Source organism: Pyxicephalus adspersus, chromosome 6, assembly GCF_032062135.1.
Source record: "Pyxicephalus adspersus chromosome 6, UCB_Pads_2.0, whole genome shotgun sequence".
NCBI classification, from domain to species: Eukaryota; Metazoa; Chordata; class Amphibia; order Anura; family Pyxicephalidae; genus Pyxicephalus; species Pyxicephalus adspersus.
Genome location: NC_092863.1, coordinates 5,874,133 through 5,888,031, shown reverse-complemented (window position 1 = coordinate 5,888,031; position 13,899 = coordinate 5,874,133). Strand labels below are relative to the sequence as shown.

At 38.7% G+C, this 13,899-nt stretch overlaps 1 protein-coding gene across 4 annotated transcripts; it reads left to right on the top strand.

Annotated features, from left to right (window-relative positions):
* The first annotated feature begins 1,378 nt into the window (after positions 1-1,378).
* On the top strand, positions 1,379-13,618 carry LOC140332969 (interferon regulatory factor 4-like). 4 transcript variants are annotated; one of them, XM_072414287.1, is made up of 9 exons: positions 1,379-1,489; positions 6,211-6,387; positions 6,938-7,118; positions 7,824-7,897; positions 7,972-8,065; positions 8,821-8,919; positions 9,511-9,903; positions 10,510-10,625; positions 11,572-13,618. In XM_072414287.1, exons 2-9 carry the CDS (start codon positions 6,211-6,213, stop codon positions 11,641-11,643), a joined length of 1,206 nt encoding a protein of 401 aa, XP_072270388.1. In that variant the 5' UTR covers positions 1,379-1,489; the 3' UTR covers positions 11,644-13,618. The 4 variants fall into 4 exon arrangements, with proteins under 4 accessions (XP_072270388.1, XP_072270386.1, XP_072270387.1 ...); XM_072414285.1 differs by having other exon boundaries at positions 1,438-1,489; positions 6,136-6,387; XM_072414286.1 differs by having other exon boundaries at positions 1,472-1,580.
* Positions 13,619-13,899: the final 281 nt, after the last annotated feature.

Sequence of the window (13,899 nt, the reverse complement as noted above, 5' to 3'; positions counted from 1 at the left end):
CTTAAGAGTGACAATTAGGTAGGTGACAATTCTCATTATTAAGTAACGATATTCTTAAAGCAGAACACCAAGCAAACAGATAAATTTGCATTTCAAGTACATATAGGAGTTGTCTTAAGCTACGTACACACGTCAGATTTTTATCGCCCGATAATCGGCATCGGCCAATTATCGGGCGAAAATCTGCCGTGTGTACAGTCGGTGTCGTCCATCGTCCGGACGACCGACCTGCCGGATCCACGGACGATGGACGACAGCCGATCCTAATGAAAGGGAAGGGGAGAGCGCGCAGCAGGGTGCCGCTCCGTCGCTCTCCCCCTCCCCTCTCCATAGAGCATGAACGGTGCTGTATGTACAGCACCGTTCATGCATCGTGCACTCCCTTGTCGTTGGAAAGGATCGTGAAAGATCCTTTCCAACGACAAAAATTGCAAGTGTGTACACAGCTTTACTTGCCACAAATAGGCAATCTAGTCCTAGGTGTTTCATAGTCACACAACACAGAGAACATGTAGCACTTAGTAGTTAGACACAAGTCCGACGAGTTCAACCATATGATATATATATATATATATATATATATATATATATATATATATATCCCTGATTAAACTTGCCCTCCTGCTGGCCAATTTAACACTTCTCTGTTCTCTATAATCTCTAAGTACGCCCATAGAGATAGAATAACATTTGCATATTTGATACTGAGGAAGGTAATAAAAATATAAACAAATGGTTAAATTTAGACTTTATTAAACAAAGACCGGTCACCTTCCTTCCCTCAACATATGATTGGATACTAATGGAGTAACAGCAGGCTGATGAGGTCATCTCCCTGCTTTCTCTTCAGGACAAATAAGCAGCCTCATTTAGTGCCCCAGCCAACTTTTGTTTATACTAGTTCCTTTTTAAGTACTTTTAGGCTGTGTAAACATTTCTGATTATCAATCAATGCCTGAGATGAACAGTCATGCTTGTCTTGGGTGAGAATCTGTCTAGTTTACAATGGTCACCTGAGGATGTTCATCAATCTGCCATTGTAGGTCCATGAACAACAATGTCAATGGAGGACAGCACAGCTGGGTGCCACTCGCTCCTCCTCTCCACCTCTTCTATGTGTGTACAGAACTCATTCATTAATCTGTGGCTGGAAACCATCATAAAGGAACTTCAAAAATCCCTAATGTGTATTTAGCCTTGGAGTCTCATACCTTGAAAAAAATAAATAAAGCCCAATAAAATGTATGCCGCTTTTTTTTATTACAGAGGACTAAGCGCTAACTTTTAAAAAATGATGGCGTCACTTTAAAAGCTTGATCTTTATTGGTTTGCTATATTCTATTATTGTCTGCCTTTTTTTTCTGCGCAGAGAACTTGAAACTTGCATTGTGAAGATGGAAACTGAAAGCAAATCGTGGGTTTATGTATCAGTTTCACTTTTCATCACAAGTGGGAGGTGAAAACAGAAACTGATCAAGTACGTGAAAAGGTAAGGAATAAATTGTGAGAAGACCACAGAAATTATTAAAGTAAGGATCAGGAAGGAGATCCGGAGATGAACATAAGGCTTCTGATTTAAGGTAGAGTAAGGGTCAAGAATGGGGTGAACTTCTTCAGGGCAGGAGATCCTTTGCAATCATCTTTCATGTTCAGGGGGGAAATATTTAAGCCAAGGTAAATTTAAGGTCAGTATACACTAGGTACAGGTACCTATTACATATTACAATCATTATATAGTTCAGGGCTTGATGGTCGTAATAGATTTAGAATTTAACAAAACAAAAGCAAAGTGATTTGTGAATCTGCACATGGGTGGATTTCAGAAATCAGCATGTTACATATCATAGGATAAGTGATAAGTGGCTTGCAACACGCCAATACAGGGTCTGTGGCACTCAGAAAAAAAGTAATCTGCTTATAGCCACCATTCTTAGAACCGTGCTTAAATACAGCATTACATTCTACTTGATGTCAAAAGCAAAGTATTTTTTATTTCATAAAACTGGATTGTAACAATGCAATTGTACATCTCCACAGTAAACGTGGATGGATTAGTTACAATTCTTTATTTTATCACATTGCCTACCTATGTTCTTCTGCCTCACTACTTACCCACCATTCCTTATTCCCCCTCCTATCTTGTTTTACTTCCCTACTTCTTAGATTGTAAGCTCTTCGGGACAGGGTCCTCTCCTCCTATTGTGTCACTGTCTGTATCTGTCTGTCATTTGCAACCCTTATTAATTTTACAGCACTGCATAATATGTTGGCTCTATATAATTCCTGTTTAATAAAATAATAATAATACAAAAAGCAAATTGCAAAAGTAGCCTCTCTAGCACTGCCATGTGCGTTGAATGCCTGCTCCACACTGTGGTTCCTTATTCCACCTGCAGGACATAGGGACCAGCAGGAGAAAACATAACTATAACTATTGACAGCCTTAATTTAGCATATATAATTGTTATTTTATCAAAAGTTATTTTGTTACTTTATCAAATGTTTCTGCTCCTCTCAATAGCCCCATCCTTGAAACTCATTGCCTTGTACAATCTATACAAAATAGAAATCAATACAATAATATGCATGGGGCAAATATAAAGCATATGCAATGAATTCATGTAATCCGTGGGAAAATTATTTTAGTGGATTGAAAAAAAAATGGTCATAAAAAAATATTGCATATGGTAAGCTTATTTGAAATTAAATTTCAGTAAATGTTATTAATGCATTGTCTTCCTTGCCAAATCTAAATGTTTCTTATTTTGATTTATAAAATACAATTTTCAATAATGATGTCATGGATAAATAAGAAGCACAGTCACAGTTATAAGAGGGTGGTTGGGGTTTTCTCTTACAATGCAGCTATTTATGGCGGTGAAGAAGAAATCCTCTATTACGGAGGTGTCCAGCAGTTGGGGGATGCAGAGCATGGGTCAGTTGCGTAGGTTGTTTGGGCTAGCTGCTTGGGCAGTAGCCAAAGAACATATTTAGAAGTTCTCCCTCCTAGGTGAAGTGTCACTGACTTAAGTCTCTTTATTGAGCTATAAGCAAGCAGCTGTGCATTTGTCAAATGTCATCAGTAACAGATAATTGTGCTATTCCCTGTCAGCTGTTTAAACTTGTTACAGTGTATGGCAGCTTTTCTTAACCTTTTTTATGTAGGGGAACTCTTGCAATAACTTTCCAGTCTTGGGGAACCCCTGCTATATTTACTATATCACAGCACATTGGCTTGGCGGGCAGTTGAAAGAACGTCTCTTATATTGGTGCTCAGTGAAAAGAATGTCACCCTTACAAATAGCCATTGGTGTGAATTAAACTGACCTGAGAGGTTCAAACTGCTCAGGGAACCCCTGACAACCTCTGCGGGAACCCTGGGGGGCAGGAATGCCTTACTTCCTATAGCAAATCTGCCCAAACACAATCATATCATACCCCCTTTTTCCAACGGCTAAATATTTATTTTCCTTTAGGTTACTTTTTGCCTGGCAGTTTATTTTTACAGTTGTAAGCCAGTGAAAAGAAAGAAAGGCTGATTGAAGTTCTGCATATCACAATCCTAGGTAAAGTTGGTGAAAAAGGGAGGGAATAATAAATAGCTCACAACAACCTCTTTGCAAAGGTGACCGCAATAGGAGCACACTATAAATAATTGTCACTTCTTTGCAGCCAACCACAACTCTTTTTACACAGCCAGCCATTAGAAGAATAATTGCCAAGTGGTGGTGGGAGATTTTAGGCAAGGATGGTGGTTGGGGTAAGGGTATGGTGGAATTCCACTTTAAATGGTCTGACCAATCTTAATCTCTCATATACAAAAATGCAGCTGCGCATGTGTTATATATCAATACTCATAATGAAAAATTAAAGGGTAAGGGCTCGGTGTAAAAACAGAAGGTAAGCAGGAAATGTTAAAGCATTTAGAGAGGGGAAAATTACAAATGTCCAACAACTGGCAGATTAATTACTCAACACTTCCTTGAGAATTGTGCTTTTTTTTTTTAAATGTGGTTGTACAAGAGCAACGATGAAAACAAGCATCCCTCAGTGCTGGTTAATGGAAGATCTGAGTTCCATCAAAAATTGATAACACGTGCTATACAAGGCACTTAGTTCCTGAGAACCTTCAGCCATAATGCTTTTTTCCCATTAAGGAAGTGATATAAAGGTTTATAAACCGTGTAAGGCTTTTAATGCTGTCCACTTCATTCCAGTGATCTTTGTTACAAGTGGGAAATAACATGCAAGACCTGATAAAGGTTAAAACCTTCTCATTCAATCCCAAACTAAAAATGATGTGAAAATGATTTTGGTTTCAATCTGTAGCCAGCTACAACTTCTTCTTCTGTATTCTAAATCTTTTTAAAAGGAGAACTAATAATGCAGCATATAGAAATGCTACACAAGCAAAAATACAAAAAAATACGGCAACCCAGAGACAATCTGTTCACAAAGCCCCCAGATATGCCATTTTCTGGTTCTGTGATTGGCTTGCTGATTTTTTAGATGTTGAAACTAAAATGTAAGTTACAATTTACGTATCCTGTAAAATAGGAATTTCAGTTTTGGCATTAAATTTTTTAAGGACTGAGACAGAACTGCCTTTTGCCAGCCTTATTCATTTTCTTTTGGGCTGCTGCGGTAGAAGTTACGTAGCATCTCCCCTAAGGAAGGAGTTCACTGGCATGAGGAGATAATAACCATACCACAACTTCACTGTGTGAACATAGCCAAATATTTTTAGTTCTAAACGGAATTAGTTGTAAAGGGTTGCAGTTTCTAAAGAGACTGCAATCTTTCTAAATGGAACACTGAAGTGCACAAGGCGGCCATAATGAGCAAGACTGTTTAATTCAGGAATCAATTTGCAAAGGACAAACAAAAACCAAACAGTTGTTTCTTTAGAACAGAATAGGGTAGGAATCTGAAACAAAGTTTGTCAGCAAGAAGGATATTGTTTTTTTTTCTCTAAAAAGTAGAGTTATCTTTTCATATCACATGACTTAGAACTGGTTTGTATATCTAAATTCAGCATTGATAGAAGAGGACTATAGAAATCTAGCTTACCTGTACATTTTGTAATGCGCCTGGGCACACAAACCACAGCCAACTCCAAGAATCGTTTTGTCAAGCTTTATTTGTAGTCTTAAAACAAGGCAAGGGTTTATCACAGATGATCAGTCCGATAAGCGTGGTACAGAAGGGTAAGGCAAAGGCAGGTCAGGAACCATTTGAGGTAGGCAGCAGGCAACAGTAGTCACAAACAATCCAAGGTCAGGGCAGGCGGAGTTCAGGCAGAATCAGGTATCAAACCCTGGGGGGTCCAAGAGGCACGCGTGGTAGCGCGCACACCTCTTCCCACAGCACCCCTGGGACGTGCCCTACTTTGCACATCCGCAGGAGTGCTGAGAACAAGACTTTCTCTGTTCACATCCATAGGGATGCTGGGGATGCTGCCTGGCGGAACAGTGGTTCGGCTAGAACGGATCCCTCCGCCTGCAGGGAGAGACACGCTGCAAGCAGGGCAGGAGCTTCGGCCACACTGCCTGCTGCAGCGGCATCTCCCTCGCTGGAAAGGTAAGTTCCTTACACATTTCCAGTCTTTAATATTTTTTAGATAAGTATAGCTGAAGAATTAAGACAGTTTTCTAGATGTAATTTTGTAGGCTGAAAGGATAGACAGGATTTTGGAGGCAAATTAGAAGGTGCGATTCACTGCAAATTTTGTAATGTTAGTAATATTGTTTATATCCTATATATTTATTTAACTCTATGTATTACAACATGTTGGATTTGGAGTTGAAACTGAACCTATTGTTTTTCCTTTTTTCTATTTTTTGCTTTCTTTATACCCATCATAATAATTTTAGTTCTCAAGCTATTCTCCAATCTCAGGTCTCCCCTGAGGAAGCCTAAAGGGGAAACGCATCGGGCTCTTGAGACTCCATTGAAATTTATGCTGAGATTATACTTGAAACCTGTGAACTGTATATAAGTAATCACATATAAATCTTCTTTTGTGTCACAACCTATTTGTTTTTTGTAAAGTATAGAAGTATACTATACATTAATAAAATAATATTATTCTCCTTCTAATAAGCCTCTAAAAGCCTATCTATCCTTTCACCCTAGGCAATCTAGAATACCACTAAGGATAAAAGATAGGAACACCACTTGTTACTCACCCCCTCGCCTACACTTTTCTAGATGTACCAGAAGCCGGCCCATCCACTAAGACTGAAAGAGTGGCTGATACTTCAGATCAACAGTGGCAAATACCCGGGCCTTTGCTGGGAGGACGAGCAGAAGACAAAGTTCAGAATTCCATGGAAGCATGCCTCCAAACAAGACTACAGTGAAGAAGAAGATGCGGCTTTATTCAAGGTAAAGCAAACAATGCACTTTCAAAATACCATTTCCAGGTCAAAACATAAACTAGCAAAGGGTAACTTGATATCTGCTGAAGGACAGGATCATATAAATATATATTTATATATATATACATAAATAAAACTAAAAAACATAGTGAATAAAATTGAATAACAGTCTGGATCAGTGCTTCTCAACGTTTTTAATATATAGGAACCCCTGAAATAACTTTCAGGTCTTCAGGGAATCCCTGCTATAATTACTAAATCCACAGCTCACAATACAGTAGTGTGGTGGGCAGTAAAAAGAATGCCTCCTACATTGTCAATGGGAGTTACATAGTCAGTGGGAAGAATGTCACCTTTACTGATAGCCAAAAAGATCATTGTTGTCAATAAAACTGACCTGAGCTGACCTGGGAGGAAATCCTAGGGAACCTTGGTTGAGAAGCACTGGTATATATGGAACAAAATTTGGCCTTTTTGAGCACATGAGAATTTTTTTTATATACTGTATAACTCCCAAAAACAGCCAGAGACTGTGAGTTTACTTATTTATTCTACAGGCCTGGGCGTTGTATAAAGGGAAATTTCGAGAAGGGTCTTCAAAGGCAGATCCTTCTGTATGGAAGACCAGACTTAGATGTGCGCTCAACAAAAGCCCTGATTTCCAGGAGGTACCAGAAAGCTGCCAAGATCCAGCAGAGCCTTACAAAATCTACAGGCTTGTGTCTGAGCTTCAAGAAGGTAACAACTGAAACCTTTTGTGACACCAAAATGGGTCTTCAGTGCAATTTTCCTGCAAAATCGAAACTAATACATTTAAACCCGAACTCCATTATTTCACTAACATGGACTAGCATTGCCCAAAAATGAAGACTACTTAACACTTCTGCAGGATCCTCAAGTTCAGGTTGGAGGTGGCTTTAAAGAAAAAAGTAGCTTTTTGCCACCAAACAGGTAACCAGACCAAGAAAGACTAGGATCACTTTGAGCTATCTCATTCTGTCAGTGAGCTCCCACTGTCAGTCAGATCACACCCTCATGAAATACAGTCCTAGTTGTCTCATCCTGCTTGCTCAAATGCTTCAAATCTTTATGAGGAGCTCATACCAATATATAGCTGGGATATAAAAATAATGTGTGGGTAGGATATATACATTTAACAGTCCCAGCAGGCAGGAATTGGGTTTTAAAGAAACTCCCACTTATCTATGTAGCTGCAGGTTTTGTGGAGAAATGTATTTTCAAAGTTCACAGTAGAAGGATTGTTGAAGTAATTTTCTCAGCAGCTCAGCTCACCCAGCACTGCAGACTGGAAAGGTCAGCCAATCCTATTCTGCTTCTGTCTGTGAATATGGTTACAGGAAGGTGAAGCAGAGGCATGAACAGTATATGCTGCACCTTCATTTATGTTATGATGTTGATGTATAGTAATATGTTATGTTACAGATGACATATACAGAGAACCATCCATTAGCCCCGTTAAAGAAGGCTATCCAAGTTCTCAAGAAGACAAACTTCAGGTGATTACTACTTTGCAATTAGAATGATGATATTCTATAATATTTGGCAATTCTAAGAATTCCTGTCCTTATAGATTGTGGAGCAGAAGAGTGATGAATTTTCAGAAAACAAAACTCCACCTAAACTGCCAAGGTTGGAAAATAACCAGGACTCAACAACAAATACAGGTGTGTGGGGATTCCTAATTGATATTTTTGCAGTGAAATTGGAAGCAATAAGTTTAAAATATCTTTCTCTGTCTTGATGGGGTTGGTATCAAGCCACTCTCTTTTCAAAGACAGAAATCCTTTGCTTTCGAAATAAAAGTTTTGCTCTTATTATCCAATATCCAATCATATTCACCTTTTCATTCTCAAGCATCACACTGAATTAAAAAAAAAGTTTAGAAACACAAATAAATGCAAACCTAAAGCAGCTATGTATTCTTTAATACACCATTAAGCGTATGTATTTGTTAAATGGAAGCAGGTTTAGTACCTGTATGTGACTTGCCAGCTTCTTGCAGGTCCTGTACACGAAAGACTGGGAAAGGGACCAAGAAGAAGCACAAGGAGCCAATCAGTTGTTCTTTAGTGGCAGTGCTGATAGGAGGAAAAAAAGCATACTAGAAATAACTTCATCAGTCTGCTGATTTTCCTCTCATTTGGGAGAAGGAACAAGACCTAAAAGCATGACGTAACTGCAGCAGAATGCCAAAAAGAGCTGTGGGGAACTGTGTAAATCCTAATACTTTAAATAATTTAGCAGGAAAAACCCCATGCATTTTTTTCATCTGTGTATTTACTGTTTGCCTGAAGTTTAGCTTTAAATTTACCTTTATACACCATAAGGACACATCTGTCCAGCTTTATGATAATATGGGCCCCTAATAGTGAATGGCTCCTTTGTCTTTTCAATAATTCTATTGCTCTGGTTCCCTAAGGTGCGTCAGGTGCAGTCATCATAAATGACCGTCATAGTGATCAGGAAGTAGAAGGAATTTCGGAGCAAGATGTGATGATGCCAGTGTCTTCGTCTTCAGGTCAGTATAGCACCTTGACACATCTGGACCTTCACACCAGTTTTAAAGTTTTACCTTCACCTGTGCTTAAACAGATGCAACAGATTAACCATTGCATTGGTTGGCTGAATGTGTCAAAAGCTTAATATTATTAATAATAAATATTTTTCAATTTTTTAAACTATTTGAAATCTGAATCTTTCATAAACTATTACCTGGTGATTTGATCATGAAGTTCCTTGTTTAGGATCTTCTTCTTACAAGGTGTCAGCATTCTTCCCATTTCTCAGTTGTGCTCCTGCATTGTCACCCTGTCATCCAATCTTCCAATGCAGATATATTGGCCTTTCAACATACATTACACAGGCATGTGCTGCTGGTCACCCTACCCCGAGAAATGCCATGCAGCCGTCACTGGAGTACACATAGACATAAAGTGACACAAAGAGTCTGTACTGAGATGTATTAGGAGACCAAAAAGAGTTTATTCATTTAAACACGATACAAATACAAAGTCATTTAAACTACTTTAATCTTGTTTTTAATTTATAATACTATTTTAATTTTTTTACTATTTTTTACTATTTTTACTATTTATTCTTTTTATGGCAGATTTCTGGCTTCACATACGTCTGTACTACAATGGCAAATTGGTGAATGAGGTCACCACTCAGACCGCTGAAGGTTGCCGCATTGCTACTCAGTCATCTTTCCAGTGGAACCATGGCCAGTTTTCACCTATCCTGCTTGAAGAAATTCCTTTCCCTTCAGTGCAGGAAGTGACAGGTATTTTAACACCCAGGATACACCCGATATTCAAAAAGCTTTTACAGCACCTGGACAAAGGGGTGCTTCTGTGGGTGGCACCAGAGGGAGTGTATATTAAAAGGCAGTGCCAAGTACGAGTATACTGGAGTAGTCCCTCAGCTCCGCACCAAGATCAGCCCAACAAATTGGAGAGAGAGAAGACCTGCAAGGTGCTGGACACAGAGCAATTCATGAGTGGTAAGTGGTTTTTATAGGGGAAAATTGTAAAGGTTTGACTTCCATTTTAGGTTCTTTTTTGTTTGCAGGGCCAGTGTTAATGGGCTTTCGTTTAATTCAAGGTGGCTTAGCATCTCCATAGAATTCTGCAAATTTAGGCCAGAGGAAGGGTAATTGCAAGTCCCAAAAACAAGCAGTAAGGGTAACTGGCTTCCCCTCAAAATTGACCTTAGACTACATTAATGACATATGACTATGGTAGGGACATTAGATTGTGAGCTCCTTTGAGGGACAGTTAGTGACATGAGTATCAAGTTTGTACAGCGCTGTGTAATGTCACCACTAAATAAATACTGTGTAAAAATAATAATATTAATAATATTAAAGTCAACTGGCCAACTCCAACTTTCAATAGTGGAATGTGGGAATATGTAACAGCAAACCAAGTTTAGCACACATAAGTAAAATAGAAACCAATCATCTTCTTCTTTCCTTCATTTTTATTCTGAATTAAAATAATATAATCTGAACTGAAGGTTGCTAGAAGCAGACTTGTTTTATACAGGTGTTTTCTATGTAGTAGCTTTTTCTTACAAAATGATTACTTGTCCTGCCTTTGTATTCTAGAATTAGACATGTACATGACACACAACGGTCCAGAACCCCAGTACCAGATCCACTTGTGCTTTGGAGAGGAATACCCTGAGCCATCTGGCAACCATAGCAAACTAATAACAGCACATGTGAGTATGATGGCACCACCTTTTCAGCATAGCCTGTTAAAAAGACAACATTTCCAGGGAGTGCACAGCAGTCGTTCCTGATTTCTCATTCATGAATCACCATGGTGGATTGATAATTGCAGACAGAGGACAGCTGTACATGTCAGATTTTTGCCAGAGAAAAGCATGACTGTTCCCTTTGAACGAAGTGTATGTAGCATTAAGACAGTCAGATAACTTTGCACCCACTATAGAAAGCAAGGTAAAAATCTTAATGGGTATAGCAGACATGTACAGACAAGTATAATACTGCATGTTCTGACATTTATAAATATTTGGCAAGCTGTGTCTGGTTTGCGGTGCTTTGTGATAAAGGTAAGTTTGCAACTGGTGATGGTAAGCAAGATCTTAAGGTTTGTTGTCTTTGGTAAAATGATGCAGAAATTAGTAAAGCCTGCCGGCTGCCATCTTGCTATAGAGAAGGGCCTTGCTCAATATGTGGAAGCAGTGGTTGCTTTGCAGAGGTCAAACACACTTTCCTGCTAAATCAGAAAAATAACTTTCCATTTATCAGGGAACAAGAACCGTGAGCTTTGCTAAATCAAAAGCTTCATCTATGATTCTGCAGGGGGAGTATCAGAAATCTGCTGAGAAATTTCTGCTTTTGCACAGAAAGCAATGGTCATGCTCCCCAACATGCTGACAGAGGACAGGCTCCTTTACTGCCTTCTAAAGAAAACGTACCGTTTTAAAACCTTTTGATTTATTTTACCTGGAATGTATGAAGCTGATTGAAACTAAAGGTTCATCTGTGCTTTAAATGTGTATTGCATCATATGATTCATTTATAGCAGCTGGCATAGAGGAAAGTGTCAAGAAATTCAAGATAGCTTCTGCATAATGATCTTACGGTTACTTCTATCTGCAGTGACCTCTTCGCTAATGATCTTCTCCCGTCTTGCTTTAGGTAGAGCCTGTGTTTGCTCGGGAACTTCTTGAAAAGACAAAGATGAAACTGAGGGGGAAGTCTGCAAGTTAGGAGATAATATTAAAACGTTTTTTTATATAAACATATCGTGCACAGATTATTCCCAATGTAAATTGAACAAGGAGTGTTGGTCAACATATCATATAATGCATTATATCAAAAACATCAAACTAAACTGCTTTGGTTTTTTTATGATCTGTTCTGCATGGGACCCCTAAACTGGACTTTTGAATTGCATATTTAAAATAATTTGTTTTCTTGACCTTTGACACTTTCTATCTAGATAAATGGAATACTTGTATTTAAATCATAATAACCTCTTCCCAGATTCCCTCTATAGCACCTTGATAAACTATTTTCCACCTTGGTGTAATAGAAATTTTAGTCTCACTGTTAAATAGAAAATAAATCCTGAATTGTATAACTTACATTGAAAACAACCTGATCCTTAAGCTCACTGTACAGTCTTTGGACAATTAACATCTGAGTTTATAAAACTTTGTAACATGAAGACCTACCTAAAATTTGCAATCAATCCTATCAGGCAGGTGATTGCACTACATTGGTATTGATTGATCTAATGGACATTGTAAAAAAATCTTACATGCAATACAGTTCTAGTCTAACAGTGGTACACTCTATACTAAATACCCAATATACACTCATCAGCCACTTTACATGCCTTGGTAGCGGGTTGGACCTCTTTTTGTCTTAAGAACTGCTGTAATTCTTTATGTCATAGAATCAACAAGGTGTTGGAAACATTCTGGGATTTTGGTCCATATTGACATTATAGACTAATGTAGTTGCTGCAGGTTTGTCAACTGCAAATCCATGATTGGAATCTCTTGTATGGCCACAATACAGATTGAGATCTGATGACTGTGGGGGACATTTGAGTCCAGTGAACTCATTGTCATGCTTAATAAACCTGTTTGAGATAGCTCGAGCTTTGTGATATGGTGCTTCCCACCATTCTGCAGGAAATAACTATCAGGATATGGGTACACTGCAGTCATAAGGGGATGAATGTGGTCATCAGCATAACTAAGGTAGCTTGTGGCATGTACACTAGTTAATACAATGGGGCCCAAAATGTGCAAAGAAAACATGCCCGATACAATCACACCACCACTAGCCTGAAGCCCAGTAGCAATTGAGTTTCATGATGCCAGGAAACATTTTTCCAATCTTCCCATGTTTCATTTTAGTGAGTTTGTTAGAATTGTAGCCTAAATGGCCGGTTTCCAGCAACAGAAATGCCATCCTGTATAATCAGAATTGCTGTTCTGCGGATCTTGGCTGTAACAAGTGGACACTGGAATTTTTGTTGCCTACTGGTAGCTCGGACCAGTCTGGATATTCTCCTTTGATCTATGCCAACAAAAAGGCATTTTCACACAGATCTGCCACTCACTGGATATTTTGCCTTTTGTTGGACAATTGTCTGTATACCAGAGAGATGGCTATGCATGAGCATTCCAGCAGATCAGCAGGTTCTGAAATACTCATGCCTTGCAGGAGGCAGATTAGATATCTACATTAACAATCAATTGAACAGGTGTACCTATTATACTGGTCAGTGAATGTAAAGCTACAGACACATGTCCCAATGGTTCCATCGTCCGAACGACCGTCCTGGCGGATCCACGGAGGATGGACAACTAACGATCCTAATGCAAGGGAAGGGTGAGAGTGCGCAGTGGGGTGTCGCTCCGTCGTTCTCCCCCTCCCCTCTGCATAGAGCAGAATGGTGCTCTATGTACAGCGCTCATTCATGCATCGTGCAGTGCTAGTCGTTGGAAAGGATCGTGAAAGATCCTTTCCAACGCCAAATATTGCACGTGTATATATAAACACCCTACAAGACCTAATAAACCCTTTTATCTGACACAATTCCTGGTGAAATTTAGACCTTCATTTGCCTGAGATTATAAGACCTATTATGTGTGTAGTTTCTTGTTTCAATTATGTGAATTTGCATATTAGATTTTTGTAAATAAAAAAAATACTTTTTTGCAAATAATATGCATGTTTTTGTTTAATTTTTTGTAAAATAACAAGATTCAACATTTGTCTCCATTGAGATCAAACACATTGTGGGCATGATCTCAAACAGGAAATCTCAATTAGGAAACAACTAGAATGTTAATTATCCCTAATGAATACCCTGAATTCTTCCTAGATAATAGCAATATACTTCCTGTTCTGTAGCCTCATAGCTTTATATGTGTAAGGTAAGATTACCTAGGCACTTCTTCTGACTCCCGTCTCAGATGATTTGGAGTAAGATTTGGTGAGGTCAGT